This window comes from Nannospalax galili, unplaced genomic scaffold (genome assembly GCF_000622305.1).
Source record: "Nannospalax galili isolate Female #2095 unplaced genomic scaffold, S.galili_v1.0 scaffold529, whole genome shotgun sequence".
Lineage (NCBI taxonomy): Eukaryota > Metazoa > Chordata > Mammalia > Rodentia > Spalacidae > Nannospalax > Nannospalax galili.
Genome location: NW_008360309.1, coordinates 1,996,063 through 2,022,408, shown reverse-complemented (window position 1 = coordinate 2,022,408; position 26,346 = coordinate 1,996,063). Strand labels below are relative to the sequence as shown.

General features: G+C 54.1%; 2 protein-coding genes across 16 annotated transcripts in view; both read left to right on the top strand.

Moving 5' to 3' along the window:
* The window catches only part of Myo9b (myosin IXB), a 93,561-nt gene extending 74,582 nt beyond the window's left edge, over positions 1-18,979 (top strand). For 6 of the 14 annotated variants that reach the window (XM_008824637.3, XM_017795945.2, XM_008824634.3 and 3 more), the window contains 21 exons: positions 965-1,087; positions 2,561-2,877; positions 3,846-4,739; positions 5,617-5,671; positions 6,649-6,770; positions 8,514-8,647; positions 8,836-9,011; positions 10,316-10,414; positions 10,521-10,694; positions 11,072-11,113; positions 11,293-11,404; positions 12,286-12,359; positions 12,919-13,111; positions 13,228-13,356; positions 13,566-13,671; positions 13,844-13,975; positions 16,384-16,507; positions 16,913-16,960; positions 17,226-17,368; positions 17,521-17,648; positions 17,750-18,979. In XM_008824637.3, coding sequence (XP_008822859.1) covers positions 965-1,087; positions 2,561-2,877; positions 3,846-4,739; positions 5,617-5,671; positions 6,649-6,770; positions 8,514-8,647; positions 8,836-9,011; positions 10,316-10,414; positions 10,521-10,694; positions 11,072-11,113; positions 11,293-11,404; positions 12,286-12,359; positions 12,919-13,111; positions 13,228-13,356; positions 13,566-13,671; positions 13,844-13,975; positions 16,384-16,507; positions 16,913-16,960; positions 17,226-17,368; positions 17,521-17,648; positions 17,750-18,165 — 3,741 coding nt within the window. In that variant the 3' untranslated portion in view covers positions 18,166-18,979. The remainder of the gene's footprint in view (positions 1-964; positions 1,088-2,560; positions 2,878-3,845; positions 4,740-5,616; positions 5,672-6,648; positions 6,771-8,513; positions 8,648-8,835; positions 9,012-10,315; positions 10,415-10,520; positions 10,695-11,071; positions 11,114-11,292; positions 11,405-12,285; positions 12,360-12,918; positions 13,112-13,227; positions 13,357-13,565; positions 13,672-13,843; positions 13,976-16,383; positions 16,508-16,912; positions 16,961-17,225; positions 17,369-17,520; positions 17,649-17,749) is intronic. The other 8 variants (XM_008824635.3, XM_017795944.2, XM_008824632.3 and 5 more) reach the window with 5 other exon arrangements.
* Positions 18,980-22,486: 3,507 nt separating this feature from the next.
* Positions 22,487-25,676, top strand: Use1 (unconventional SNARE in the ER 1). 2 transcript variants are annotated; one of them, XM_008824629.3, is made up of 8 exons: positions 22,487-22,647; positions 22,931-22,980; positions 23,065-23,143; positions 23,247-23,399; positions 24,076-24,088; positions 24,547-24,574; positions 24,895-25,069; positions 25,242-25,676. In XM_008824629.3, the coding sequence occupies exons 1-8, from the start codon at positions 22,507-22,509 to the stop codon at positions 25,422-25,424; spliced, it is 822 nt and encodes a 273-aa protein (XP_008822851.1). In that variant the 5' UTR covers positions 22,487-22,506; the 3' UTR covers positions 25,425-25,676. The 2 variants fall into 2 exon arrangements, with proteins under 2 accessions (XP_008822851.1, XP_029415267.1); XM_029559407.1 differs by having other exon boundaries at positions 24,076-24,214.
* Positions 25,677-26,346: the final 670 nt, after the last annotated feature.

Sequence of the window (26,346 nt, the reverse complement as noted above, 5' to 3'; positions counted from 1 at the left end):
GGCAGGGCTGCGGAGATGACGCAGGGCTTAGTGCTAGAGTTCAGATCACTAGAACCCACATGTACCCTGGGTGGGCATGATGCTTAACTGTAACTCTGGCCTCAGAAAGTGGAGGTGATCTCCAGAGCAAGCTGATTAGCTGTATCAGGGAGAGATCTGGGTTTGACTGAGAGACCCTGCCTCCAAGAGTTAAGGTGGAAGAGGATTCTGGACAGTAACATCAGCCTCCATGTGCACTTAATTCCACACCCCCACACACAAGAAAGTGGAGAAAGGAAAAAGAATCAAATGAAATACCCTGTACTGTGCCTGCACTGGGATTTGCAGGGCTTGCCTGTCTCGGACCCTTCACAGTTCTATTTTTTAGCTTTTTTGTGTCCAAGCTCTCACAGCAGAGTTGCTGTGGTTACATGTCCACAACTTTCAGTGAATACCAGTCACAGAAAGCCGTTTCAGTACTGGAGAGATGACTCAGCCAATAAATGCACTTGCTGCTCTTGCAGAGGATCCAAGTTCAGTTCCCAGCACTCACATGGCATGTCACAGCCACCTATAACTCCATGTGTCTGGTGCCTCCCGGCCTGCATGTGCATCTGCACTCATGTAGTATGCAGACTGTCACATAGACACACATAAATAAAAGTAAAATATTTTTTAAAATTTAAAAGAAACAAGTTTGGGTTCAAAAGCTAAGTTTGGGGCTGGAGGTGGGGCTAAGTCCAAGCACACTGGGGCCCAGGTCCCATCCCAGCCTGGCTGAGCACACACAGTCCTTGGGCTCTGACTCCAGGAAGTCTTACCAGCACTCAGGAAGAAGAGGGAGGCAGGTCCCTGTGAGATTGAGGCCATCCTGGTCTACACACAGAGTTCCAGGCCATTCAGAGCTGCACAGGACCTAAGCAGGAGATGACCACAGGTGCTGGGGTGCTCACTCACATGGCTCTGCTTTCCCACCCAATCCCAGGACTTCACGGAGCAGTTCCAGGTGCTGCTGCCCAAGGACACCCGGCCCTGCAGGGAGGCCATCTCTGCCCTGCTGGAGAAGATGCAGGTGGACAGGAGGAGCTATCAAATCGGGAAAACCAAGGTCAGTCTACCATTTCTGAGGCTGCTGCCACCTGCCCAGACCTAGCCTTCTACCTAGTCTTCTACCCATGCAGCACCCCTGCTCACCTCCTTCCCCTAGCTTCCCCACACCATGGCTCTGTACAGTGAAACATTGTTTCTCTTGCTGGGCTCTGGTGGGACTCACAGTGGACATGGTCAGAACAGGAGTGTGTGAGAAGGATCATAGCAAGACAGGAAGCTGGGGAGAGGTCCAGGTACCAGGCCAGCTCTTTCATAATCTCCTGGTCTATAGAGAAGAGGCAGGTCCCTGGAGAACTATGTGAACCCCTTCCAGGGGCAGACCCTGGGGACCTGGCCTTCCCCTATGCCCCACCTCTGGCAAGTCCCAGAAACCCATAGTCACCAATGGGGTCCAAGCTTCCAACACAACCTTCCAGAGACACATGCAGGCATAGGATAGCAGGTGTCCTGCCATTGGCTCCCCTTCCAAACACCAACTCCAGTCTGAAAGTGAGTGTGTGTGTATGTATCTCACCTGTTTTGAACATTACTTGCCTGCTTTGTTGAACAGCTGCAAGGTTGGGCTCCTGAGATGCCCCTGCAGCAGAAATCCCCACAGCTCCTCAGGAAGTCAGCCCTAGAGTAAGTCTCCCTATAACCTGGCACTTCCACTCTTGGCTGTGTACCCGAGACATCTGAAATCAGATACTCGCACAAACACTTGCACACTGAGTTCAGAGCATTGCTAGTCGGGATGGTAAAAAAGTGGGCACAGGTGCTGGGCATGGTGACACAAACTTTTTTTTTTTTGTCTTTTTGAGACAGGGTCTCCCTGTAGACCCAGCTGGCCTGGAACTCACTATATAGACCAGGCTGACCTGGAACTCACAGAGATCCACCTGCCTCTGCCTCCTGAGTGCTGGGACTAAAGGTGTGCTCCACCATGCCCAGCTGTGACACAAACTTTTAATCCCAGTAACTCAGTAATCCCTCTCACAAAGAGGTAGGTGGATCTTTGTGAGATCGAGGTCCACCTGGTGCATAGTGAGTCCAGGGCAGCTAGGGCTACAGAGACCCTGTCTCAAAAAAAACAAGATGGAGAGCAACAGAGAAAAACAGCTGGTGTCAACTTCTGATCTCCACAGGCACATACACAGGTGGGCACACCCTCAAGTACATGCATACACACACAGGGCGGTGAGTTCTATGCCATTATATTAAAAAAACCTGTGCATGTTGGCGCACACCCACAATCTCAGCCATCAAGAGGTAGAGGCTGAGGGTCAGAGGTTTAGGACCAACATTGGCTACATCAGGGGTTAATGGCCAGCCTGGGGTACACAAGAATCTATCTTGAAAAAGCAGTATGACTTCTATACAAATGAAATAAATTTTAATAATAGTCATAATAATAGTGGGTCAATGAGGCTGCAGCTGAGTCTCATAGCTGGCAGCCCTGGAGTCACATGCTGATTCCACCATGCACTCACAGGTCTTCCTGAAGGAAACAGAGCGGCAGGCCCTGCAGGAGACACTGCACCGTGAGGTCCTGCACAAGATCCTGCTTCTGCAGAGCTGGTTCCGGATGGTGCTGGAGCGCCGGCACTTCCTGCAGATGAAACGCGCAGCCCTTACCATCCAGGCCTGTTGGAGGTCCTACTGTGTGCGCCGTGCACTAGAGAGGACGCAGGCTGCTGTGTACCTGCAGGCAGTGTGGAGGGGCTTCCTGCAGCGCCAGGCCTACCGCCGCCAGAGGCACAGCATTATCCGCCTGCAAAGCCTCTGCCGGGGCCACCTGCAACGCAGGAGGTGAGTGCAGTAGGGACCGCCTCCCTGGAACATTCTGGAGTCCTGGAGGGTTACTCACTGAAGAACTGCCAGGAATAGCTAGCACCCTGCCATGAGAACTATTAGAACCTCCTTCAGGGTGCAGGGAGGATCTGACCAGAAAGAAGCCATGCAGCCACAGAGCTGTAAGTTGTTCCCATCTATAAGGATTGAGCTTCAGGTTGTGTGGCCATTGCCCACTCCTGGTCTGTGCCAGGAACCTCCCTCTACCTGCCCACTGGGAGCACTTGCTGTAGAGGTGGAGGAGGAGCAGCTGGGATCAACTCAGTATGGCTCTCTCCTGTTTACTCAGCACAGGTCTCTACTCTGCTTACCAGCAGGCCATCTCCTACTAAGGTGAACAATGGCTGGGTCTCTGCTCCTCTGATCCCTGCCCTCTCCCATCCTCTGTGCCACACACATAAGCCCCACCCCTCAGCCTCAGGTTGGGGTCCCAGCTCCTGGTGCAAAACATTTTTTTTAGGGGCCAGCAAGATGGGTGCTTGTGGCCAAGCCTGATCTGAATTTGATCCCTGGGACCTACATAATGAAGGGAAAGAACCAGTTCTTGCTGCAAGTTGTCCTCTGACGTCCACATCACACACACGCACACATGCACACACACTAAATGTTAAAAGTGGAAAGTGTGTGCTTGGCAAGTATTCTACTACATCAGCTCTGAGGTTGAAAAAAAGACCCAGTGGTTCTCCTGCTGACGGAGCCCACCAAGCTGACCCAGGGTGGGGTTGTTCATGGAAATGACTTGGAGAGAACCATCTATACCCACTTCATGCTGGAGGAAGTCAGCCCGTTTCAGGAATGCCTCTGAATTCCTCACCCTTTGGTGGCACAGATGGGGGAGGGATCTGAATGGACCTCAGCCTTTTAACTCTGGAAGGCCACACTGATGTCCACTTCCGTCCTAATATCCCACTTTTTCCTCTGGCCAGCTTCAGCCGGATGCTGTCCCATAAGCAGAAGGCAGAGGAGCAAGCCAGGGCAGCCCAGGAAGCAGGTAGAGCAGAGTCATCCAAGGGCAGCTTAGGCCCTGTGGCCACAGAGGAGCAGGTGGCTGCACAGACCGCCCAACCTGGGGAGGATGGCCAATGCCCAGCTGAGAAGAACGGGACCTGGACGAAGGACAGATCTCCAGTTGGCACCTCCCCCCTGAAGAAGGAGGTGCCTGGCCCTGAGAATCTACCCTTGACCCAGGGAACCGTGCCGGCTGAGAGTCAGGAGAAAGTCCCCAGCAGCCGGGGGAAGCGTGAGTCACGGCGGCAGCGAGGGCTGGAGCATGTGCAGCTGCAGAACAGACACATTCAGTCCTGCAGGGAGATCACCCTTAGAGAATCTTCCAGAAGGGCCAGCCTAGAACCAGGGAAGAGTGTCCCCGAGGACAAAAAGGAGCACAGAGAAGATGAACTGCCCCTGGAGGCTTGGACTGAGGGCATGGCCGCCTTTCCCAAAAAGCATGTGCAACTTGTTGGGGCCACTGAGGACAAGGTATCCCCGGCCAGGAGCCCCAGGCCTGGCCCCATTCAGCGGCCCACCAGCCTGGCCCTGGACAATAGGGTCAGCCCAGGGGTCCCCAGCACCCCTGAGTCCCCTGGGGATAAAGGCAGGGCTGGGGACAGCCCCAGAGCTCAGGACAAGCTGGAGAGCCCCAGTGGACCTACCCAGATCCAACGGTACCAGCATCCAGATGCTGAGCGCCTGGCCACCGCCGTGGAGCTCTGGCGGGGCAAGAAGCTGATGACCACCAGCAGCTCCAGCACCATGCTGAGCCAATCCCTGGACCTCAGCGACAGGCAGCGGGTTGCAGGGGCTGCCCTTACTCCAACAGAGTAAGCACCCCCACCCCCGGTGCAGAGCTGAGGATCTGTGGTGGGCACTAGGGCAGCTCACTGGAGCCATAAAAACAGGCATGACCATGCCAGCCAGGAAAGTCCAAGCCCCATAGAGCATAGAACAAAGGCCTGGAGAAAAAGAGGCCCCGGGCTGGAATAAGGTCCTGTGCTGAGTTTGCTAGGCACACAAGGCCCTGGCCCAACCCCAGTATTGCAAAAAGAAATCAAATGCACCTTCCCAGGATACCCAGTGAACCCTGAGACCCAGGGATGCCCAAAACAGCAGACTTAGCTCCTGTGTGAGGACCAGGACCCCGCAAGTAGAGGTTCCCCCTCTCTGAGCCTCAGTTTCTCCATCATTGAGGGGGTTTGGATCTGACATGTCAGGGACCCAGCCTTTAGCCCCTGGAGGCTCAATGCTGGGCAGAAAAGGAGAGCCAGAAGGCAGGGAGGCAGGCTGCCCTTGGGGTTCAGCTGTGGCACTGCCAGGTTGAGGCCAGAGAGTTGGCTGTTGGGGGTACCCTTTGTCAGAATGTGGAACAGCAACACTGTCCTCCACCCACCAGATGGCAATAGCCTGACAGGTAGATAGATGGTGGATGGATGAATGCTAGAGAGGTAAGTAAATGATAGAATGATGAATAAGTAGATCTGATGTGGGCAGGTAGCGAGATGATGGATGGAATAGATAGAAAGATGGCAGAATACATGAGTTGGTGGGTGGAAGGAATGTTTTATAATCCTCTGTCATATCTGTCTGTTCCCTGTGAATACTTGCTGGGGCATGCCCTCCCCACCCCCAGCAGAAATTCACTGGGTTAAGAGCCCTCTGCATGGGTGCTGGTCAGTAATAATGAATTCCACTGTCTTACAGGGAGAGGTGCATCTCCTCCTCCACAAGTGACATCTCCAAGCTGTCCCCAGCCAAGGTAAAGCCCAGCCCTGACCCAGCTCCCTCCAGAGAGGAGTTGCTGCTTAGCCAGACTGCAGCACATCTGTCATCCCAGCATTCAGGAGGTGGGGGCAAGAGGTTCTTCATACAGACTGGCCTCAGCTACCTAGCAAGTTCAAGAGCAGCCTGATATCCTCTCTCAAAATAAGGGGCTAGAGAGATGGCTCAGTGCTTAAGAGCACTTGCTGCTCTTGCAGACGACCTGAGTTCAGTTCCCAGCTCACAAGCAGCAGTAGCCAACTCTGGGGGATCTGATGCCTCTGGTCTCTGAAGGCATCTGCACTCATGAGCACAAATCCACACACAGACAAATAATTTCATATTTAAAAATAAGAGGCTGGGGCCTGGAGAGATGGCTCAGTAGTTAAGAACACTGGTTGTAGCTGGGCGTGGTGGTGCATGCCTTTAATCCCAGCACTTGGGAGGCAGAGGCAGGTGGATCTGTGAGTTCAAGGCCGGCCTTGTCTACATAGTGAGTTCCAGGACAGCTGGGGCTACAGGGAAACCCTGTCTCAAAAAGACCAAAAAAAAAAAAAGTTGGTGGGGGGGACTGATTGTTCTTGCAGAAGACCCGGGTTCGAATCCCAGCACCCACATGGCAGCTAACAACTGTCTGTAACTCCAGTTCCAGGGAAATCCAATGCCCTCTTCTGACTGTGGGCATTGTACAACACAGGTGCACTTACACGCAGGCAATACACTCATACACATGATATTAAAAATGAAATCTTTTAAAAAAGAAGAAAAGATCAGGCATGGTGGCGCACAGCACTCAGAAAGCAGACGCAGGTGGATCTCTGTGAGATTGAGGCTATTGTGATCTACATAGTGAGTTCCAGGTCATCAGGATACAAGAAAGAGAAAGCTACAAAACTGAGTGGGGCTGGTGGGCGGGGCATGCCTTTCTAGGGATAGCCTCTGCCGGTAGCTCTCTCACTGGCCTTCTCCCTGCAGACTTCAGCAGAAATTGATGGGGATCCAAGCACCAAGAAACCTGCCATCCACAAGAAGAAATCAGGAGATGCGTCATCTGGCCCCGACATGGGGCTGTCCCCCAGCTCCCAGGGTGACTCAAAGTAAGAAGTTGGGAAACCTGGCTCTACAGAGGGTTCCAGGGCCAGCTGCAGCAGGCTCCTCCAAGTCAGTGCATTTATGGGGCACAGTAGGATACCTACCCACTGACCCTGCCACCTAGAATACAGGGTAGCCAGTCATTGTAAAATGACTGTCAGGGATCCTTGAGCCAGGCCAGAGGGTGGTCACAGATTGATATGGGGTGCCTTTCTCTGTGGCTCTTGTCTTATTTTTGAGACTCTCACTGATGTGAAGCTTACTGGTTTAGCTAGGCTAAGGCCAGGGAGCTCCAGGAATCTGCCTGTCCCTGCCCCACCCCTCAGCAGTAGGGTTACCAAGTGTGCACCCCTGAACCTGGCTCTTACATAGATGCTGAAGAGCTTGGATTCTCATGCTTGCACAGCAGGAACTTCACCACTGAGCCTTCTGTTACCTCCTTTTCCTTTTAATAGGAAAAGGCCAGACATAGTGGGTGTACCTGTGATCCCAGCTGTGAAGAGGCTGAAGCAGGAGGATAACTACCTAGAAGCAGTCCTGGGCTACATAGACCCAGTCTCAAAACCAAAACACAAAAAATAAAACCACCTCTTCCCCCTAACTGGGTCTGAGAGAGCCTGTGCTCAGAGAGCCTTGCCAGAAAGTTCTAGAATGGTTCTATAGATGAGAATTGTCTGTGAAACAGGAGTTTCTGTTCCAACACATGGCAGGTGACAGGGAGGTCCCTGCTGCCAAGAGACTCCCAGCCTCAGAAAGTACCAGAACTCGTAGGCATTGATACCTCACGTGCTGGTACTGCAAATCAAAATCCATATTAACAGCCGAGCTCCGTCCCAGGCTATTCCTCCTGGCCTGCTCGAGCTTTGGGGACTCCAGGCAGTTCTGGCTTGTGGACAAATAACTTTCATCCTGCCTCCATCTTCATGGGGCCAGTCCTGTGTCATCTCTCCTAGATCTCTTATTTATTAGTGCTGGGAATGGAATCCAGGGCCTTGCACATACTAGGCAGGCACTCTACCCTGAGCTATGTTTCCAGCCCCTCACTGGGGAAGACGATCAATGATCAGGACTTCAAGGCCAATCTGGGCTACATGAGACTCTTATCTTTTTTAAAAAAAAAAAAAAAAAAAAAAATGTGGATTTGGAGATATGCGTCAGCAGTAAAAGCACTTGGTGCTCTTATAGAGGATCTGAGTTCAGTTCCCAGCACCTGTACAACTCACAACTGACTGTAACTTCAGCTCCAGAGAATCTGACACCCTCTTTTGTCTTTTGCTGGCACCTGCACTCCCATGGCACATGCTTATACAGACAGACACACACACACACACACAAATTTAAAAAGAAATAGCTGGACATGTTGGTGCATGTCTTTGATTCCAGCACTCAGGAGGCAGAAAGGCAGATCTCTGAGTTCAAGGCCAGCCTGGTCTACATAGTAAGTTCTAGGCCAACCAAATTCCAGGCTACACAATGAGACCCTATCTCAAAAAAAACTTAGAGGATGGAAAAATGACTCTGGTTAAGAGCACTGATTGCTCTTGCACAGGACCCAGGTTCAATTCCTAGCACCCACATGGTGGATGGTGGCTATGAACTGTTCTTAACTTCAATTCCAGGAGAATCTGATGCCCTCTTCTGACTTCCGAGGCATTATATGACATGGTGCACTCACATATATGCAGGCAGTACACTCATACACATAAAATAAAAAATAAAAAAAACTTAGAAACCTCTCTCTCCTGCAGATCCACGTTTAAGAGGCTCTTCCTACACAAAACCAAGGATAAAAAGCCCAGCCTGGAGGGTGTGGAGGACATGGACAGCAGCCTGCCCAGCCACACTATGCCAGAAGCCCCTACCACCAAAAAGAGTCTAGAAGGTTGGTCCCACATAGCCTCAGGAATGAGCTGCTTTCCCAGCTGTGTCCACAGCTTTGACTGGCCCCCATGGGCCTTGAGTCTGAGCCCCAGACATGGGACTTGAGGCCATCCATCCAGGCATGCAGTCTAGAGTCCTGGTCCTATGCATTTCTGACCCTGCCTCATGACTGCTGTGGGTTTCCCACAGCACCCTCTGGCCATCAGCACCGCCACAGCGCAGGAGAGAAGCCCACCAAAGGGAAGAAGAACCGGAACCTCAAGATTGGCAAGATCACCGTGTCTGAGAAGTGGCGGGAGTCAGTGTTCCGTAAGATAACCAATGCCAACGAACTCAAGTACCTGGATGAGTTCCTGCTCAACAAGGTGAGCTTCGGGGCCCCTTGCCAGGAAGCACTAGGCAGGGGCAAAATCCAAGCCCTCCAGGAGTTTTACTGCCCTTAGCAAACCAGAAGTGTAACCTGCTGTAATCCCAGCACTCAGGAGGATGGTGAGCTCAAGATTAAGCCACACAGTTAGATCCTTCCTTCCTTCCTTCCTTCCTTCCTTCCTTCCTTCCTTCCTTCCTTCCTTCCTTCCCTCTCTCTCCCCCCCCCACCCCTTTCTCTCTCTCTCAGAGAGAGAAAGAGAGAGAGAGAGAAAGAGAAAGAGAAAACCAGGACCAACAAGAGGGTTCAGTGAGTAAACGCACTTGCAGCTGAGCCTGACAACCTGAGTTCAGTCCCTGGGACCTACATGATGGAAGGAGAGAACTTTCTCAGTCCAAATAAATGTGTTTATAACAAAATCTTAGTCTTGTTTCTGAATGAGGTTCCCAAGCCCATCCTGTGCCTAAGGGCTTTGAGCAAGGCACCATAGTGTTACAGTAGGAGTGTGTGCAGAGTAAGGTTGTCTTTGAAGCACATGTGCAGATCTGTGCTACGCACATCCTGCAGCTGATGTCGCTCCAAAGGCCTGAAGTCCACGATTAGAGACAGGCCTTGGGAGACTGAGGCAGGAGGATCACAAATTCCTGGCCAGCCTGGGTTACGCAGTGACACTCTGCCTAACTATGAAGGGTTGGAGTGTAGATAACTGGTCCTATATCTGTGTGATGTGCCTGAGGGCCCTGGGTTGCTTCCCCAGCATCATTAAAAAAAAAAACAACAGAAACCCATACCCAAAACTCTGTCTTGTAACAGTTTTGAAACATGATCGATTCCTACTAGCCATCATAGCCCTGCTGTGTAGCAGACAGTACAAAATTCTTCCTCAGTTAACAGGCTGAGTGCCCATGGCCCAGCTTCTCCCCAGCTTCCTTGCTCTGTTCAGTTTTCTAGATGCATAGGGTCTCACTGCCGACAGATGAATCACCCAGTGTAGTGGCAGAGCTGGAGATGAGCCAGTCTGGGGTTTCCAGGCAGGCAGAACTGCAATCCGGTGTGTCACAGGGTCAGAGTAAGCCAATAGGATACCAGAATCAGGAGTTGCTGCCCGAGAGACAGCATAGGGATGATTAAGCCCTTGAGGTGGCACAGTCCTGGGGTGTGGCTGGGCAGGTGACCCATAGGATGGGGTGGGAAGGGCCTAGCTAACCTTGTAGCTGCTGTCAGGTATGATGTGATGACCTAAGACAGCAGCAGCCAGGCACTGCACTGTATAGGCCAGTGACAGCCCTTCTTTCCCCATAGATAAATGACCTGCGCTCCCAGAAGACACCCATCGAGAGCCTGTTCATTGAGGCCACGGAGAAGTTCAGGAGCAACATTAAGACCATGTACTCTGTCCCTGTATGTGAAGCCTTGCTCTCAGCTCCCATGCCCTCCCCAGGCCAGACCCCACTCCTGCACAGCCCCTGTCCTGGGCTGTGGGGGACCCCTTCACATGTCCCTGCAGAACGGGAAGATCCATGTGGGCTACAAGGACCTGATGGAAAACTACCAGATCGTTGTCAACAACCTGGCCAGCGAGCGCGGAGAGAAGGATACCAACCTGGTCCTCAACGTCTTCCAGTCACTGCTGGACGAGTTCACCCGCAGCTACACCAAGAGTGACTTTGAACCTGCCAAGGTAGGAAGCTGGACCTGCCACCACTAAACCCATATGCCCATGCCATACCCATACCCTCCTAACCCCCCTCACCTGTCAAACCCAAGCCCCTCACACCCATCACACCCACATCCTCTTATCTGACCCTGCCAGCATCTCCCTGGCTTTCTTCTTCCTGATACCCTGGATGTGCACAGCTCCCTCATCACCCTGGCCAGTCTTCCTCTACTTGAATCCCCCAGATCTTCACCAGCCCCAGCACCCAACAGCTTCTCAGCTTCTCTTCTGCTTTGGGCGTTTTCCACTTGAGCAGATGAGAGGGTCACGGTGCATAAGGCCCCACATTTGTGGGGACCAGGGTGTTCCTGTGTCCCACACAGGCTTTGTCTGTCTCTCAGCAGAGCAAAGCTCAGAAGAAGAAGCGGAAGCAGGAACGTGCTGTGAGTAGTCATGCACGTGTTCAGATTGTGCACACGCACATCCTTAATGGGTTCACCTATACCTGTGTGTGTAGCACTTACCCGAGCCTCAGGGTCCTGGCATGGGGCAGACCCACTTCTGAGACATCACTGGGGGCAGGGCACCCACTCAGGACCCCCCCCCCCCGCTTCTGCCCCAGGTCCAGGAGCACAACGGGCATGTGTTCGCCAGCTACCAGGTGAGCATCCCGCAGTCATGTGAGCAGTGTCTTTCCTACATCTGGCTCATGGACAAAGCCCTGCTGTGCAGCGGTGAGCAACCTGCCCCGCCCCAGCATCTCCTCAGCCTCATCCCTCCACCCTTCAGTTCCACTGTTTACATCCTCTACCACCCTCCACATCCTCATGTCCTCCACCCCTCCAGTCTTCCACCCTCCACTGTCTCCACTCTCCAGTCTTCTACCCTCTAATCCTCCACTTTCCACATCCTCCCGAGGCAGAGCTCACCAGCTGGCTGCTCCCCACCCACATCACACATAAGTTCATCCATGTGGGTCAGTTCTGTGAGCCCTGTTCTGCACATTGGTGCATGATGCTCCAGCCTCAACCGTCACTCCCTCCAGGTGTCTCATGGCCAGCCTGTTATTCCTCTGAGGAACAGGCACAGCCCAGAGCTAGGTGGTCACATAGTCAGGAGTTGGCCAAGCCAGGCCCAGCCAGCCTTCTGCCTTGGTAACATGGGTCTCTTCAGCCCAGAGGGCCCTTCGTAGGCCCTGTGTGAGGTGCAGTGCCACTCCACACTTGTCAGTGTCCCAAGCTCAGGGCTTAGGACTTGAGCTGTCCACACATGGGAGTCAGCATTTCCTTCAGGATGCTGGTTCTGCCCCTGGTCATAGCAGACATCAGTCTGGGGCTCAGTGTGATTGGAAAAAAGAAAAATAGTATAATTCAGCCTATCAGGAACAGATTTCCCAGGGCCACCTCCCTCAGGACCAAGGCGCAATGTCCCCTTCCTGGATCTGAAGCCACAAACAGCCACCAGCTATGAAAAGCTGCCTGTTCCCCTTCTCGCAGGACTCAAGGCAGAGGTTTGACCCAAGAAGTTTAAAATATAGTTTGAGGGCCCCAGGCAGTGGGGTGGGGAACTTGGGGTCCCCTATATACTCTGTGACTTCCACTCGGTGTTCTCCTAGTGTGCAAGATGACCTGCCACAAGAAGTGTGTGCAGAAGATTCAGAGCTACTGCTCCTACACAGGAGGGAGGAAGGTGAGTATGCCTATGCCCAGAACTTTCTAGAGCATTCCACCCAAGGCTCCTGGGGGAGCAATGCTTGTTGTGAGGGCCAAGTGAGGCACTAGGGCAGGCACAGGGAGGACAGGGAGGTGGCAGGAGGGCATATGGCCCTTCCCAGTTCTGAAACTCCCAGTCAGCAATGGGCAGGTGTATATCTCAGGCTCCCAGACAGGCTCCTCCCCCTCCAGAAAAAAAACGGCCTGGCCAAGGGATTGCCCTCAGCTGTGCACAGAGATTTTGGGGTCCGCATGCTAGGACTACATAAAGAATTGGAATCCAGTTCTTAGAGGGGGCTGTCAGGCCAGGACACCATCTCCATGGAAAGGACTGCCAGCCCACGTGTCATATAGAGGGAGCCCCACCAGTGACCAGCAATCTGGTGCCTCCGGCAACCGTACAAGAGCAAGGAGGCAGGGAGGGAGGGGCCTGTAGAGGTGGTGCCAGGGGCTCTTTGTGGGACCAGAAGTGGGGGTGGCTGGAGATGGGGGCAGACAGTGACACCCAGACCTGAACCTCCACCCCTACTCCACAGAGTGAGCTGGGCTCTGAGCCAGGCCACTTTGGTGTGTGTGTGGACAACCTGATCAATGACAAGGCCTCTGTGCCCATCGTCCTTGAGAAGCTTCTGGAACACGTGGAGATGCATGGCCTATACACTGAGGGCCTCTACCGCAAATCGGGTGCTGCCAACCGAACTCGGGAACTGCGGCAGGCATTGCAGACAGGTGGGCACTGTGGATGGGTAGGTGCCCAGCCAGGCCCCACCTGATGTCACTGCTGCACCTCTCATTTGTCCCCGTCCATGCCTCGCCTCTCACCAATCCCTGTCCACACCTTACAGACCCCGCAGCTGTCAAGCTGGAGGACTTCCCGATCCATGCCATCACTGGGGTCCTGAAGCAGTGGCTGCGAGAGCTACCCGAGCCCCTCATGACCTTCGCCCAGTATGGGGACTTTCTCAGGGCAGTCGGTAAGCCATGTGGGGGCACAGGGCTCAGAACAAGTGCTGCTCCAGCCAGGGCCCAAAGTTTGGGGTAGGCTTGCTCCTCTTCCTGCTAGTCCTAGTCCCACAGGGAGGGTAGCTATAGCACCCTGGGTAGGAGGGGACAGGAGGACTGCACATGGTCAGTGTTCCCGAGGGCTGATGCCCCTGAGGACTGATGAGCTTGGCCTCTCTAGAGCTTCCAGAGAAGCAAGAGCAGTTAGCTGCCATCTACGCTGTCCTGGACCACCTGCCTGAGGCCAACCACACTTCTCTGGAGCGACTCATCTTCCACCTTGTCAAGCAAGTGCCCCACCCCCACCCCACCCCCAGAGTTGAAGTGGCTTTGCCCTGTGACCCAGCCACATGCCCTGGCCACTGAACATCAAGACATTGGACCTGGAGCTAGGGTTAGGGCCCCTAGGTCCTCCCTCCCTGGGCCATAGCTGCTCCCTAACTGTTGGTGGCCCTACAGAGTGGCCCTCCTGGAGGACGTGAACCGCATGTCACCTGGGGCGCTGGCCATCATCTTCGCACCCTGCCTGCTACGCTGCCCTGACAACTCGGACCCACTGACCAGCATGAAGGACGTGCTGAAAGTTACCACGTGAGTGGCCCCTGCATGGACTCTGCATGGGTGGGCCTGCCCCATTAGGAAGCGCTCAGGGTGACCTGACCTGTCCTCCCAGCACTGGGGAGGTTGTGGCAAGGGGATCTGGATAAGAGCCAGCTGCAGAGCAAGACTGTCTCCAAAATCAAACAGAAAGCTCAAAAACTTTGTGTTGGGGCTGGAGAGATGGCTCAGCAATTAAGAGCACTGTCTGTTCTTGCAGAGGACCCAGGTTTAGTTCCTAGCACCCAACATGGCAGCTAACAACTGTCTATAGCTGTAGTTCCAGGGGATCCGACACCCTCTTCTGATCTCCACAGGCGTTGTATAACACAGGTGCACTTACATACGTGCAGGCAATGCACTCATACATATTTAAAGGAAAAAAAGAAACTTTTTATTGGCACATCTTTAATTACCAGCACTCGGGAGGCAGAGGAAGGCAGATCTCTGTCAGATGGAGGCCAACCTGGTTTGAATAGCAAGTTCCAGGCCAGCTGAGGCTACAGGAAGACCCTGTCTCAAAACATGGAGCAAATCAGTATTTCTCTATGCACTGCTAGCATTAGATATGATGATCACTATTTGAAAAGTCAAAAATAAAAAATGGGGCTGGAGAGATGGCTCACTGGTTAAGAGTACTTCTTGGTCTTCCAGAAGACCCCATTTTGGTGCCCAGCACCCACATGGCAGCTCAGAATTGCCTGTAATTCCAATTCCAGAAGAACCTTTTTCTGGTCTCTGAGGGTGCAGGGCATGCACATAGTATGTGCACAAATATGCAGGCAAAAACCACCACCACCACCACCAACAACAACAACAACAACAAATCAACTTTGTTGGACCTGTGTCCTGGCTGTGGGGAAAGTACACCCATATGATCCTGACCCTGGGAATTCTATTATCTGTCAGGTCAGTGCATCTGGTTTCTTTTTAAAATGATATGGCACATGTGCGGAGGTGGGAGTATAACCTGCCTATTGATCCTCTCCTTCCAGTGGGTCTCGGGCAGAATTCAGGTTGTCACCCTTGGCAGCAGGCACTTTCCTACTGAGCCATCTTGCCTGTCTTCCTGTAGGTCTCTCAGCAGCCCCTCCACCCTGCCCTTCTCTTTTTTTGTGCTGCTAGGGTTAGAACCAGGGGTCTGTGCACCCTTGCCACACCCTGGGACGGACTGTGGGTTCTCTACATGCTCAGTCACCCTAGGGATGGAACCCCGGCCCTCAGCACCCCAGCCCCGGACTCCCTACCTTATTACTCCGAGTGTATCAAAATGAACACGCCTTTTTAAAAACTAAAACCTACTAATTAGCAAAAGGTGGATATGAGTAGAGTTGGGGTTCCAGAAGCTGCCCACTCAGATAACACCCTACTTCTCGGTCCTTTTGAAAAGCAAAAACAGGAACTACTCAGCCCTGGTCAGGGAGGGCCAGACAGTGAAGCCAGCTTTTCCACCTTTTGGGTAAATAAGTTATTTTCTAGAATTTTCTTTTGAACTCCCACCTGAGCGTTCTTCAGAACTCAGAAGAGCTGGGATGCAGTTCAGTGATAGAGCTCTTACTGAGTGTGTAAGAAAATCTGAGTTCTACCTCCTGTATCCCCTCCCCGAAAAAAGAGACAGTACAGCTGCCTTGTGAGGATGTCTTACGACTACTAGTTCAGAAAATCAGAGTCTGTCACCCCAGGTGCTTCTGTAAAGCAAGCACAGGGGCCAAGGAGGAACCCCTTGGCTCCTGCGCAGGTCCCCAAGCCACACTCATGGCTGCCAACGAAAAGCAATGACCTCTCCAGAGGCAGGGCAGGGAGAGTCACTTCTTTCTCCTCAGCATATGGTCATGTGGGAACCCAGAGACCCTGCCTCTCCTCACTAGTACTGACCTCTCCAAGTTGAGTTCCTCTAGTACTGACCACTGTAGGCTGAGTCTCTCTGGTATTGACCACTGTAAGCCAAGTCCCTCTGGTACTGACCACTGAGTAGGTACAATGTTGGGAGGAGGGTCAAAGCTTATACTCTAGAGCTCTTTGACAGGGTGCCTGGCTCTGGGACAGGTTGCCTCATGGCACTGGGACAAATCGTCCAACTTTTGTGTGCCCAGCCTTCTCCCTGCCCATGACTGAGGGGTCTGGGATCTTCCTGCCACCCTGTATCCAGCCCTTTCCCCAGTGCTGGCCTTCTTCCTTGGAACAAGGTTTGCCAGAGACACGAAATCAGGCTAGACAGGAAGTCAGGAAGACAAGCAGAGTGAGCTTCCTAGGGTCATACTGCATGGGCACCAGGCCCAGCCCCAGCAGTAGCCCAGGCCCTGGCTGCCTCCGGGACTGCTCTCCAAGTCACTATGCCCTTTGGCTGACAGACCTTGATGCAGGGTGTGGCCTGGAAGGGAGCTGAGTGTGGCTTCCTGCAGGTGTGTGGAGATGCTGATCAAAGAGCAGATGAGGAAATACAAGGTGAAGATGGAGGAGATCAACCAGCTGGAGGCGGCCGAGAGCATTGCCTTCCGAAGGCTCTCCCTTCTGCGCCAAAATGCGGTGAGGGTCAGCCTTGGGGCAGGGTCTTTGAGTGGCAGGAGTGTGGTTTAGGCCATAGGGCATGGCCTCATGGGCAGTGGGTAGGCTCTCCTGTCCTGGTCTCCCACCCACCACCACCACACACTTGGAAGCAGGTCCTGCTGGCAGCACACAGCACACAGGTGGTCCCTGCGTTCACCAGAGGCTGCTGTCCACCCAGCAGACACAGGCTGTTCCTCCCAGGGGGCACCAGCCTGGTCCTGTGTCCTGCCCACCTGCGTCTCACACACAGGAAATATTCCCAGAGCACAGTGCCCAAGTGGTAGGAGTTGGGGGGGCGGGTAGCTGGCCCATACCTGTAGCAGGCCCGGTGCACACCTGTGGCAGTCCCAGCCCACCTGCTCACTGTGCTAATCTCTCCCCCAGCTATGGCCTCTCAAACTGGGGTTTTCGTCTCCCTATGAGGGGGTCCGGGTATGTACGTGTTCTTGGGGCCCCTGCTTGTGTTCAGGGTGCACGCTGGGTACCCTTGTCCGGGCTGTCATAGTGTAGACAGAGCATGCCCTAACCTCCCAGAAGTGCATGCTGGCCCCTCATCCCCACTAGATTCCTGCAGAGACTGAGCAAAGAGCTCCCCAGCCTCCACACAACTAACCTGAGCTGCTGGCCCCTTGCCTCCCACAAGCACTACACTCTGCCCACCCAGGTTCTCCAGTCAAACCTGTCCCTTCCATTTCAGACTAAAAGCCCTAAGGCCCTGGTCAGCCAGGAAAGCAGCCTGGAGGAGCTAGAGGTGCTGCCTGAGGAGGAGGCAGCTGGTGGCGATGAAGACCGAGAAAAGGAAATCCTCATGGAGCGGATTCAGTCCATCAAGGAGGAAAAGCAAGTGTCCTAGACCCTCCTCCCCTCCCTTAGCCTAACAGCCAGTGCAAAGGTCCTAAGGCCACACTCCCTGCATGGAGCCAAGAGCCCAGGCCTCAGTTGCTGACATGCCCGGGTGGCCTGTCCCTCACAATAATGCTCCTCACTCCCAGGGAGAACATCACATACCGACTGCCAGAGCTGGACCCGAGGGGCTCTGATGAGGAGAACCTGGACTCAGAAACGTCAGCCAGCACTGAGAGCCTCCTAGAGGAGAGGAGCACACGAGGGACCTCGGAAGGTCAGTGTGAAAGGAGTGGCCACTGCCCTTGCCCATGGCAGGCCCCGGGTGAGGGTCCACCCACACCTCCGCTGCAGTAACCCCGAGTCTGTCTCTCCAAGGGCCCCCCACGCCTGCTCTCCCCTACCCCAACACACTTACCCCGAACCCCCTCCCCGAGGCGGCTGCCCCTCCACGGAGAAGGCCCACATCCTTCATCACGGTCAGAGTGAAGACACCCCGGAGGACCCCCATCATGCCCACTGCCAACATCAAGCTCCCGCCAGGACTACCCCCACACCTGACCAGCTGGACACCTGCTCTCCAGGAGGCTGCTGTCCCTATGAGGCGTCGAGAGCCACCTGCCCGCCGGCAGGACCAGGTACACTCTGTATACATCGCCCCTGGGGCTCACCTGCCCATGCAGGACACCCTGGAACCCCTGGACCATGATGCCCGGCCCCCTGGCGCCAAGCGCAGGTACTCAGACCCCCCAATCTACTGCCTGCCCCACAATTCGGGCCAGGCTAACGGCTGAGGACTACAGCAGGCAGTCTGCCTGTTCTAGGACCCCTGTTGCCGAGCCTGCCTGTGGCTCTGAGAAGGATCCAGAGAGGCTTCCAGGAGGATGAGGTGTACACCCACTCCTTGTGGAGTCGAGGCAGGGGGCTACTGGCAGTAAGTGGCCCCCATACAAGACAAGCTCCTGCACCCTTTGTAGTATTATCAGTAACCATCATCCTGGTTTACATAACTGTTAAGTTGTAACAGACTTAACGAGAAGACCAAATTGTTTTTTATATATGTAAGTTCAGACTTTTATATTAACACCCTCCGTCTTTGTAACCTGGACATGAGATATCCAAGTGCCTGGCTGCTGTGGTGTGGTCCACACACAGCCGGTGGACAGTGAACTCTGGGAGTTTTGGATGCATGGAGCGCTTGCCTCCCTCCTGTTGTCTCCGGTGTCTCTACTGGCAACAACCATCTGACCAGGGACGCTGGAGCCTTCCATTGGCACAGCTGGTGGCTGAAGCCAGGACCTGAGTGGCAGGCCTTCAACCCAGACCATGCCAACCTTGCATTCCAGGGAGGCCCAAATGTGCGTTGCCCAGTGTGCCTTGAACACCAGTGGCTGGGGGACCTGCCCTTGGCTCTGCCTGCCTCATGGAACCCAAGGAGGCAGGGACTCAGGACCTTCAGGGGCAGGCAGGGCAGGCCCTGATGCCCCGAGCCTGGGACCTGCAGAGTCCAGTCCTTCCCTCAGGCTCCTCTACTCCCTCAACACGTGGCCTCAGGCCTGGGACCAAGAACTTCCAGAGGTGTGAAATAAAAAGTGCCTGCAAAGTGTCCACCTTGCCTTGGCTTTGCTGCTCCATCGTGGGGGCGGGTCCTCTCCTGAAGGAAGGGCCTGCCTGAGTTCTCAGCCAGCACCACAGTCCCCATCTCCCACCACTGAGGCACCCCAGGATGCCTGTCTGAGATTCCAGCATCCAGGAGACCTCAGCGGGAGAAGTAAGAGTTCTAGGCCAGCCTGGACCCTGTATCAAAGAAAAAGGCCAGTTAGAGCTGAAGTGTTCAGAGAAGCTGCTGTCCCCAGAGATAGTGTGTCACAGTCAGCCCATGCCCTGTGGAGTCTCAGTACCGGCTGGGCATTCCTTACCAGAAACTGGAAAGACTCTGAGATCTGGAACTTTCAGGCAGGTGGAAAATTTCACACCTGGCTGCCTGTGATGGGCCACAGTCAAACACAGAAGTACTAAAAATATCGTATGAGATTCCCATGAGCGGTGAGAGATGGCTCGGTGGGTAAGAACACTGCTGTGAAAATGTGAGTTCCTGAGTTCAAATCCCAGCACACATGTAAAAAGTCTTGCCTGTGGGTGTCTGTAACCCTAGCACTGGGGATAGAGATAGGAAGATTGCTGGGGCTTGACTGCTGCCAGCCTGGTTCCAGGTCAGTAAGAGACTCTACCTCAAGGGAATGTGGAGAGAGATGGCACCTTATGTCCTGTGGCCTCTGCACACACACTTCAGGATGGGCCTGGTAGCACACCCCTAATTCCAGCATTCAGAAGGTTCAAGCCAGCCTGTACTACAGGAGACCCTGTCTCAAAAAGCTCCCTACCTCCAATAAACATTGTCCTTAAGGTCCTTAAAGCAGAGGGACTGGACTGACTGCTCCTGGATGAACATCAGGTGTCAGGACCCTTAGCCTCTGTAACACCTGGTGCTGCAATGCCCAAGCCTAAGGTGGTGACAGGTTCACATACTGCAATCACAGTGTTTCCTGTCCTGTTGTCTTGGAACTTTTGTCTTTTGTTTTTGTGTTTGTGGGTACCTGGGAGGCCAACGGAGGTCATTGGATCCCAAGGCTGGCACCTGCTCAGCAGGGCTAGTGACGGGAGCTGCTCCCAACCCTGGGTGTGACGCTGGGTGTTGGGGTGACTGCCCTGAGAGTGGCCCAGCCAGCTACTGCTGAAGGCTACAGGCTCCTGGCTTTGTGTTCAAGGCACAGGGCATGTGAAATGCCTGCTTTTGATAGTGTTTTGGTTTTAATTATGTCTGTATATCAGGCATTTGGAAGCCAGAGGTTAATATTCAGCATCTTCCCGTTACCTTCCACATTATTTTTTTGAGATAGGGTCTCTCGCTTCACCTGGAGCGCACGGATTGGCTAAACTGGCTAGCCAAAGAGCCCTGGAATTCCCATCTCCACCCCTCGGTGTTAAAATTCCAAGTGTGGCCCCACTCTACCTGGCTTTTACAAAAAGGCCTTTATAAAAAGCCAAAGGGGCCCCTGGAGCAACAGGACTGGAGGTAGGCAGCTTCTGTAGGGTAGATTTGGGCAGATGCATTGAGTAGGGGACTACCTTAGCCCCAGGCCCAGCCTGCGGTGACTTTTCATGTGAGTGGTAGTGAAGTCTTCATCCTCACACTTTACCCACTGAAACATCTCCCCAGCCCGTTTTGACCATTTAATTATTCACAGCATAAGCAGGATGTTTGCCGTTAAGACAGGCAGGCTCAGCACACAGCTAACAATTCTGACCATGTTCAACAGCACTGGCATTTCTACTTCCCTGTGATGGGGACAAGCCAGAGGCCTGTCCCAAGCCACAGGGCTGGGGAAGAAAGGCCCAGCCTTATACTCCCCATAGATCCCACTTTATGAACCCTAGATTCCATCTCCAGGTTTTTTCCAAGGCTAACCCAGATGATCAGAGGGGTGGGCTTCACACCAGGCTCTGGTTCTCATGAAGCCCCCACTCTCACTAGTCCATTCAAGAGGGGTGCCTAAAGGCAGACCAAGTGGCTCAGTGGGTAAAGGTGCTTGCTGCCAAAGCGTGATGACTTGCGGTCAATCCCTGGGACCAGGACCCACATGGTGTAAGAAGAGACCCAACTCCCACAAGTTGTTCCCTGAGCCCCCTACACACACACACACACACACACACACACACACAAAAGACCTTTAAACAGCTGAATGTGGTGGTACATGCCTTTAATCCTAACACTGGGGAGGTAGAGGCAAGTAGGTATCTGAGTTCCTGGCCAGCCAGGGCTATATAGTGAGACTCTGCCTAAAAACAAAATAGGGGCTGGAGAAATGGTTCGGCAATTGAGAACACTGCTGTTTTTGCAGAAGACTCAGGTTCAAATCCAAGTACCCACCTGGTGGCTAACAACCTCCAGTTTTAGGGATCCAACACCTTCTGACCTCTAAGGGCATTGCACAACACAGGCAGAGGGCCTGAGTTCTCTTCCCAGCACACACATCAGGCAGATCACAACTACCTGTAATTACAGCTTCCAAGGGCACCTGCATTCCTGCATGTACACAATCACACGTATACACATAAAGTGTAAAATAAGCCACATAAAAACAAAAGCTGGATATGTTGGTGAGGGTTTGTAACCCCAGTGCTGGGGGCAGAAGGCAGATTCCTGGGGCTAAGCAGCTAGCCTAGCTTTCTTGGGGAGTTCAGGCTAGAAACCCTGTAATTGGCACCCAGGAGGCAGAGACAGGCAGGCAGATCTCTGTAAGTTGGAGCCCAGACGTCTACATACACTGCTGTCCTGCCGGAGCCACTTATGGGGCGAAGCGGTGCGGGGAGAAACTCTCAAGAGACTGTAAGACTCCTGGGGGTAGTAATACCGAAGTTTTCCTCTGGCCTCCATAGTCTTGTGGGCACAGCACATGCACAGACAGGCACAAGAGTGGCTTCCTGGGAACCTGGGTGGTCAGAGACTGGATTCTTCCCTGGAATTCAGGATATTAGATGTAATCCTGTCCTATGTCTCTTCGGGCAGGGTTGTGTTCCCTCAAGGTTGTGGCAGTGTTGCTTCCAAGCGGAGTTAAGGGAAATTCAAGACTAGGGCTGGGGCTGGATCTGGCATGTCGAGTCATAATATCAGGTTGGGGGAAACCTCGGGCCAGGACCTCTGGCCCAGGAGAAACCGGGGGAAGTGGCCTAGCTGTGGAGCGTTCAGTAAGCAAAGAGACCGGCGGGAGCCAGTCTGAGGGAGGCATTTTGAGAAAGCCCAACGGAATGACCCGGAACGCATTGCACGCGGGTCCGCCAGCGGAGGAACCGGTCCTTGCACCCCCAGGGAGTTCGAGTACTCTCAAGGCAGGAAGGTTAGCGAGAGCTCTAGGCCGGTCTGCGCCACTGAATGAAAACGTGCCTCAAAAAAAGACAAAACTACAATTTTGGCGTTCTCCGGAACGCCGACGAGTTAGCCCGGAATAAACAGAGACGGCGCCAGCCCTTGAAATAACAGTACTCCAGCCCAAACAGTGCTAGGCCGACCCTCGAGAGTAGGGCATATCCTCCCGGAAGGAAGCCGGACTCCGGAACTTCCGCCCTCCTCTAAGATGGCGCCGACGGAAGGTGCCAATCGCCATCCGCTGGCGATGGCGAGGTCGCGGCTGGAGCTGAACCTGGTGCGGCTCCTGAGTCGCTGCGAAGCGATGGCGGCGGAAAAGCGGGACCCGGACGAGTGGCGTCTAGATAAGGTGAGGGAACCCTGAGTCTAGGAGTTGTAGCTCGGGGCTGAGGCCAACAGCCCCCAGGCCACGTTCCCGTCAGCGTTAACACCTCCATGCACAAGCCCCTCCCTCCTCCCCTGCCACACCCCCTCATACTTGAGCCTTGCCCCTCTCCCTGGGCCAGATCCCCTCATACGTAGGCCCCTCCTCTCTCTGGCCCCACCACTCACACATGGCCCCTCCCCTCTCAATGGCCCCACCCCTGAAAGCAGTCCTGGGCACTAGTCTGACGCCCACCATTCCTTCCCAGTACGTGGGCGCCCTGGAGGACATGCTACAGGCCCTGAAAGTGCAGACCAGGTGAGTGTCAGTGTGGGGACATGGAGCTGCCCTCCTCCTGCAACTGGCAGCAGGGCAGGTAGACTGTCTCCTCTTGCCTTCCAGCAAGCCGGCCTCCGAGGTAATCAGCGAATACTCCCGCAAAGTGGACTTTCTGAAAGGGATGCTGCAGGCTGAGAAGCTGGTAAGCATGGCCCTTCGACCCCTCCACCCTCCAGTCCTCACTCAGGTTCCCAGGGTCCTCAGGACACGGTCCTTCAGGAACCTGTCTTCCAATGTTTCCCCAGACGTCTTCCTCTGAGAAGGCATTAGCCAACCAGTTCCTGGCCCCTGGCCGCGTGCCCACCACAGCCAGGGAGCGGGTGCCTGCCACTAAGACCGTCCATCTGCAGTCCCGGGCCCGATACACCAGCGAGATGTGCAGAGAACTGCTGGGCACGGTAGGGCTCCCTCCTATTCCTGGGGGACATGCCTTGGGCAACAAGAGTGTGCAAACTCTGCAAGAACTGAGTATCAGAACACAGCTTCTGGCCTGAGTTAGTGGACAAGGCCCAGAGAGGGACACTGTGTTCTGGGCTTTTCGGAATAAATAGAGTTTGGTTCAAGGCAAAAAATGAACCATGTTGCTGGGCGTGGTGGCACACGCCTTTAATCCCAGCACTTGGAAGGCAGAGGCAGGCAAATCACTGTGATTTTGAGGCCAACCTGGTCTACATAGGGAGCCAGCTGGGGCTACAGGGAGATCCTGTCTCAAAAAGATTTAAAAAAAAAAAGCCGAGCGGGGTGGTGCATGCCTGTAGTCCCAGCACTCGGGAGGCAGAGGCAGGCGGATCTCTGTGAGTTCAAGGCCAGCCTGGTCTACATAGTGAGTTCCAGGACAGACCCTGTCTCAAGAAGAACCCCCCCCCCAAAAAAAGAAAAAAAACGAACCATGTCATGTGAAGCCCCAGAGTTGACCCCGGAGAATTTGGGTGAGCTTCTTCACTATAAAATAAGAAATGCTTTTCTGAGTACTTTACGTGGGTCAGGTCAAGGCAGAAATGGCAGGTTTTGGGACCTGTCAAGGTAGATGAGTGTCAGGGTGAATGAGTACATGCCCCTCCCTCTTTCCCACAGGAGTCTTCCAGAGGTGAGTCACATGGACAGGACTACACGGCTCCCCAGTGGTCCTCCACACCCCTCTCACCTACTGGCTTCCCTGTGCTCTGCACCCCTTCTGCTTGCCAAGCTTCCTGCTGCTCCACACCTCAAAATGGTCCGTACCCCTTGGTCTTGCTCAGCCCAGGCAGAGGGTCACTCGGGCATCTTTGAAACCTGAGAGGAAGTGGTCCTCAGAAGGGTGCTGGGCACCACAGCCCACAGGCCAATGCTAGTTCACAGGGGAGGACCTACATCCTCTGGAGCCAGTGGGGGTAGGAAAGGCTTTCCACCAACCAGCAGACGTTCTGACTAGGGTTTTGAGGCATGAGGAGGAGCCCAGTGGGCCATAGCCTGAGGTGGAGCAGCACAGAGGTGAGGCACAGGTCAAGGCCACAAAGTGACAGAAAGGAAGCCAACCTCTTCCTGTCTGGCCTGTTTTGCTTCCAGAGCCTGAGATGGACGTAAGGAAGAGAACGTGAGTCAAGTGAGGGCGGAGGAGAAAAGCTGGATGACCTGGGGCCCTGAGATGCCACTGCAACGGTCCAAGCCCCCCCCAACTACCCAGTCACCCAGCCACCCAATACCCTGCCATTCAGCCACCCTGTTACCCTGTCACCCGGCACAGCCACCCTATCAACCGGGACCCACTACCTGTCCCTGATGTTCTTCCCAAACTTAACAGTGGGGGAACCCAGTCCCATGTAGGAGTGAGGGTGATGCCAGGGCCTTGGGAGACAGCATGGGTCAGTCTCCTCCTCTCCTGTCATTCCCGGTGTCCACTGACTCGGAGGCCAGTGGGGTGCCAGGACCCAGACCTACAGACGAGAAACAGTCAGCAGCAGATCTGGACCTCGTCCTCCAGCAACACCAAGACCTTCAGGACAAGCTGGCAGAGGAGATGCTGGGCCTGGCCCGCAGCCTCAAGACCAACACACTGGCTGCCCAGAGTGTCATCAAGAAGGACAACCAGGTGGGGACTCTGGGGACCACAGGAGGGGGCACTGCAGCTGGGGTTTTGCTGGCTAGGTACAAGTTTGGTAAAGTCCAAGGGGCCACATTCTTAGCAGAGAGCTCAGTGTCAGCAAGGGTGAATGAAGTACAGGCCACCCTGCCTGGTTGACATCTCTCTACCTGGCCCACAGACTCTGTCACATTCACTCAAGATGGCAGACCAGAACCTGGAGAAGCTGAAGACGGAATCGGAGCGGCTAGAGCAACATGCTCAGAAGTCAGTGAACTGGCTGCTGTGGGTCATGCTCATCCTTGTGTGCTTTGTGTTCATCAGCATGATCCTGTTCATCCGCATCATGCCCAGGCTAAAATAAACCACGCTGCCAACTCCAGGCTCTGCCCCTCAGTGCCCTGCAGGGTGGGATGCATATGCCCATGGAGGTCGGACTGCAGGGCTTGCTTTCATCCTGGTATCTGCCTCTCCATCACCTCCCATCCCAGGGCTCTGGAGGTTGAGGCATTGAGCTCTAGGGCAACGTGGGTTATGGAGCAAAAAAAGGCCTCAAAACCCTGTCTCAGAAAGCAAAAGGCCTGAGAGATGGCTCATTGAGTAAAGATGCTTGCTGCCAAGCCTGATGACTTGAGTTTGATCCGCGGGACCCACATGGTGGAAGGAGAGAACTGACTCCTGCAAACTGTCTCTCCTATATATTTCAAAAATACTTTTTAGGGGCTGTGGAAATGGCTGTCAGTAAGAGTGCTTGCTGCCTATGGGCGTGCAGGGATCTCGGGGCGCCAGCTGCTGGGCGTGGTGCCGGTCTCCCACACGTCGCTGGAGTATGGCTGGAGTGCGGCGGGTCCCGCTTGCGGCGTCTGCTGTTTGTTTCCCTGGCTCTCCAGCACTGGGGTGCGCGGGTTTTGCAGCAGTTGCTGAGGGTCTCTGTTACTGGAGCTGGCGGCTCTAGGATCGCTGTCAGCTGCCCGTTGGTTCCGTTTCAATTTCCACCGTGCACTCCCTCTAGGGTTCGAGACCCCTTGGCCACCAGGTCGCGAGGGGAGGTGCAAGCAGGGTCTTCGTGAGTTGATGATGGAAGGATAGCCGCCCCCCCAGACTGGATCACAGGATTTAGTGTTACAGCTTCAGACAAGTGACTCAGCTCAGATCTCAGTGATTCAGCTCCAGCTCCAGCTTTATTGGGGTAAAACTAGGACTATTTATAGTGTGGAGACAGTAGAAAAGCCTTAGCTGATAGGTACTCCTGGAATGCTTCATTTACATAGGGTGGTGGGCTTCTA

Bases quoted from the DNA above. Each gene is read 5' to 3' on its own strand.
- Use1 (XM_029559407.1), top strand. From the start codon at position 22,507: ATGGCGCCGACGGAAGGTGCCAATCGCCATCCGCTGGCGATGGCGAGG. The intron at 24,215-24,546 runs GTCCGTACCCCT...TTTTGCTTCCAG, and splicing joins CTGCTCCACACCTCAAAATG to AGCCTGAGATGGACGTAAGG. The intron at 25,070-25,241 runs GTGGGGACTCTG...CCTGGCCCACAG, and splicing joins TCATCAAGAAGGACAACCAG to ACTCTGTCACATTCACTCAA.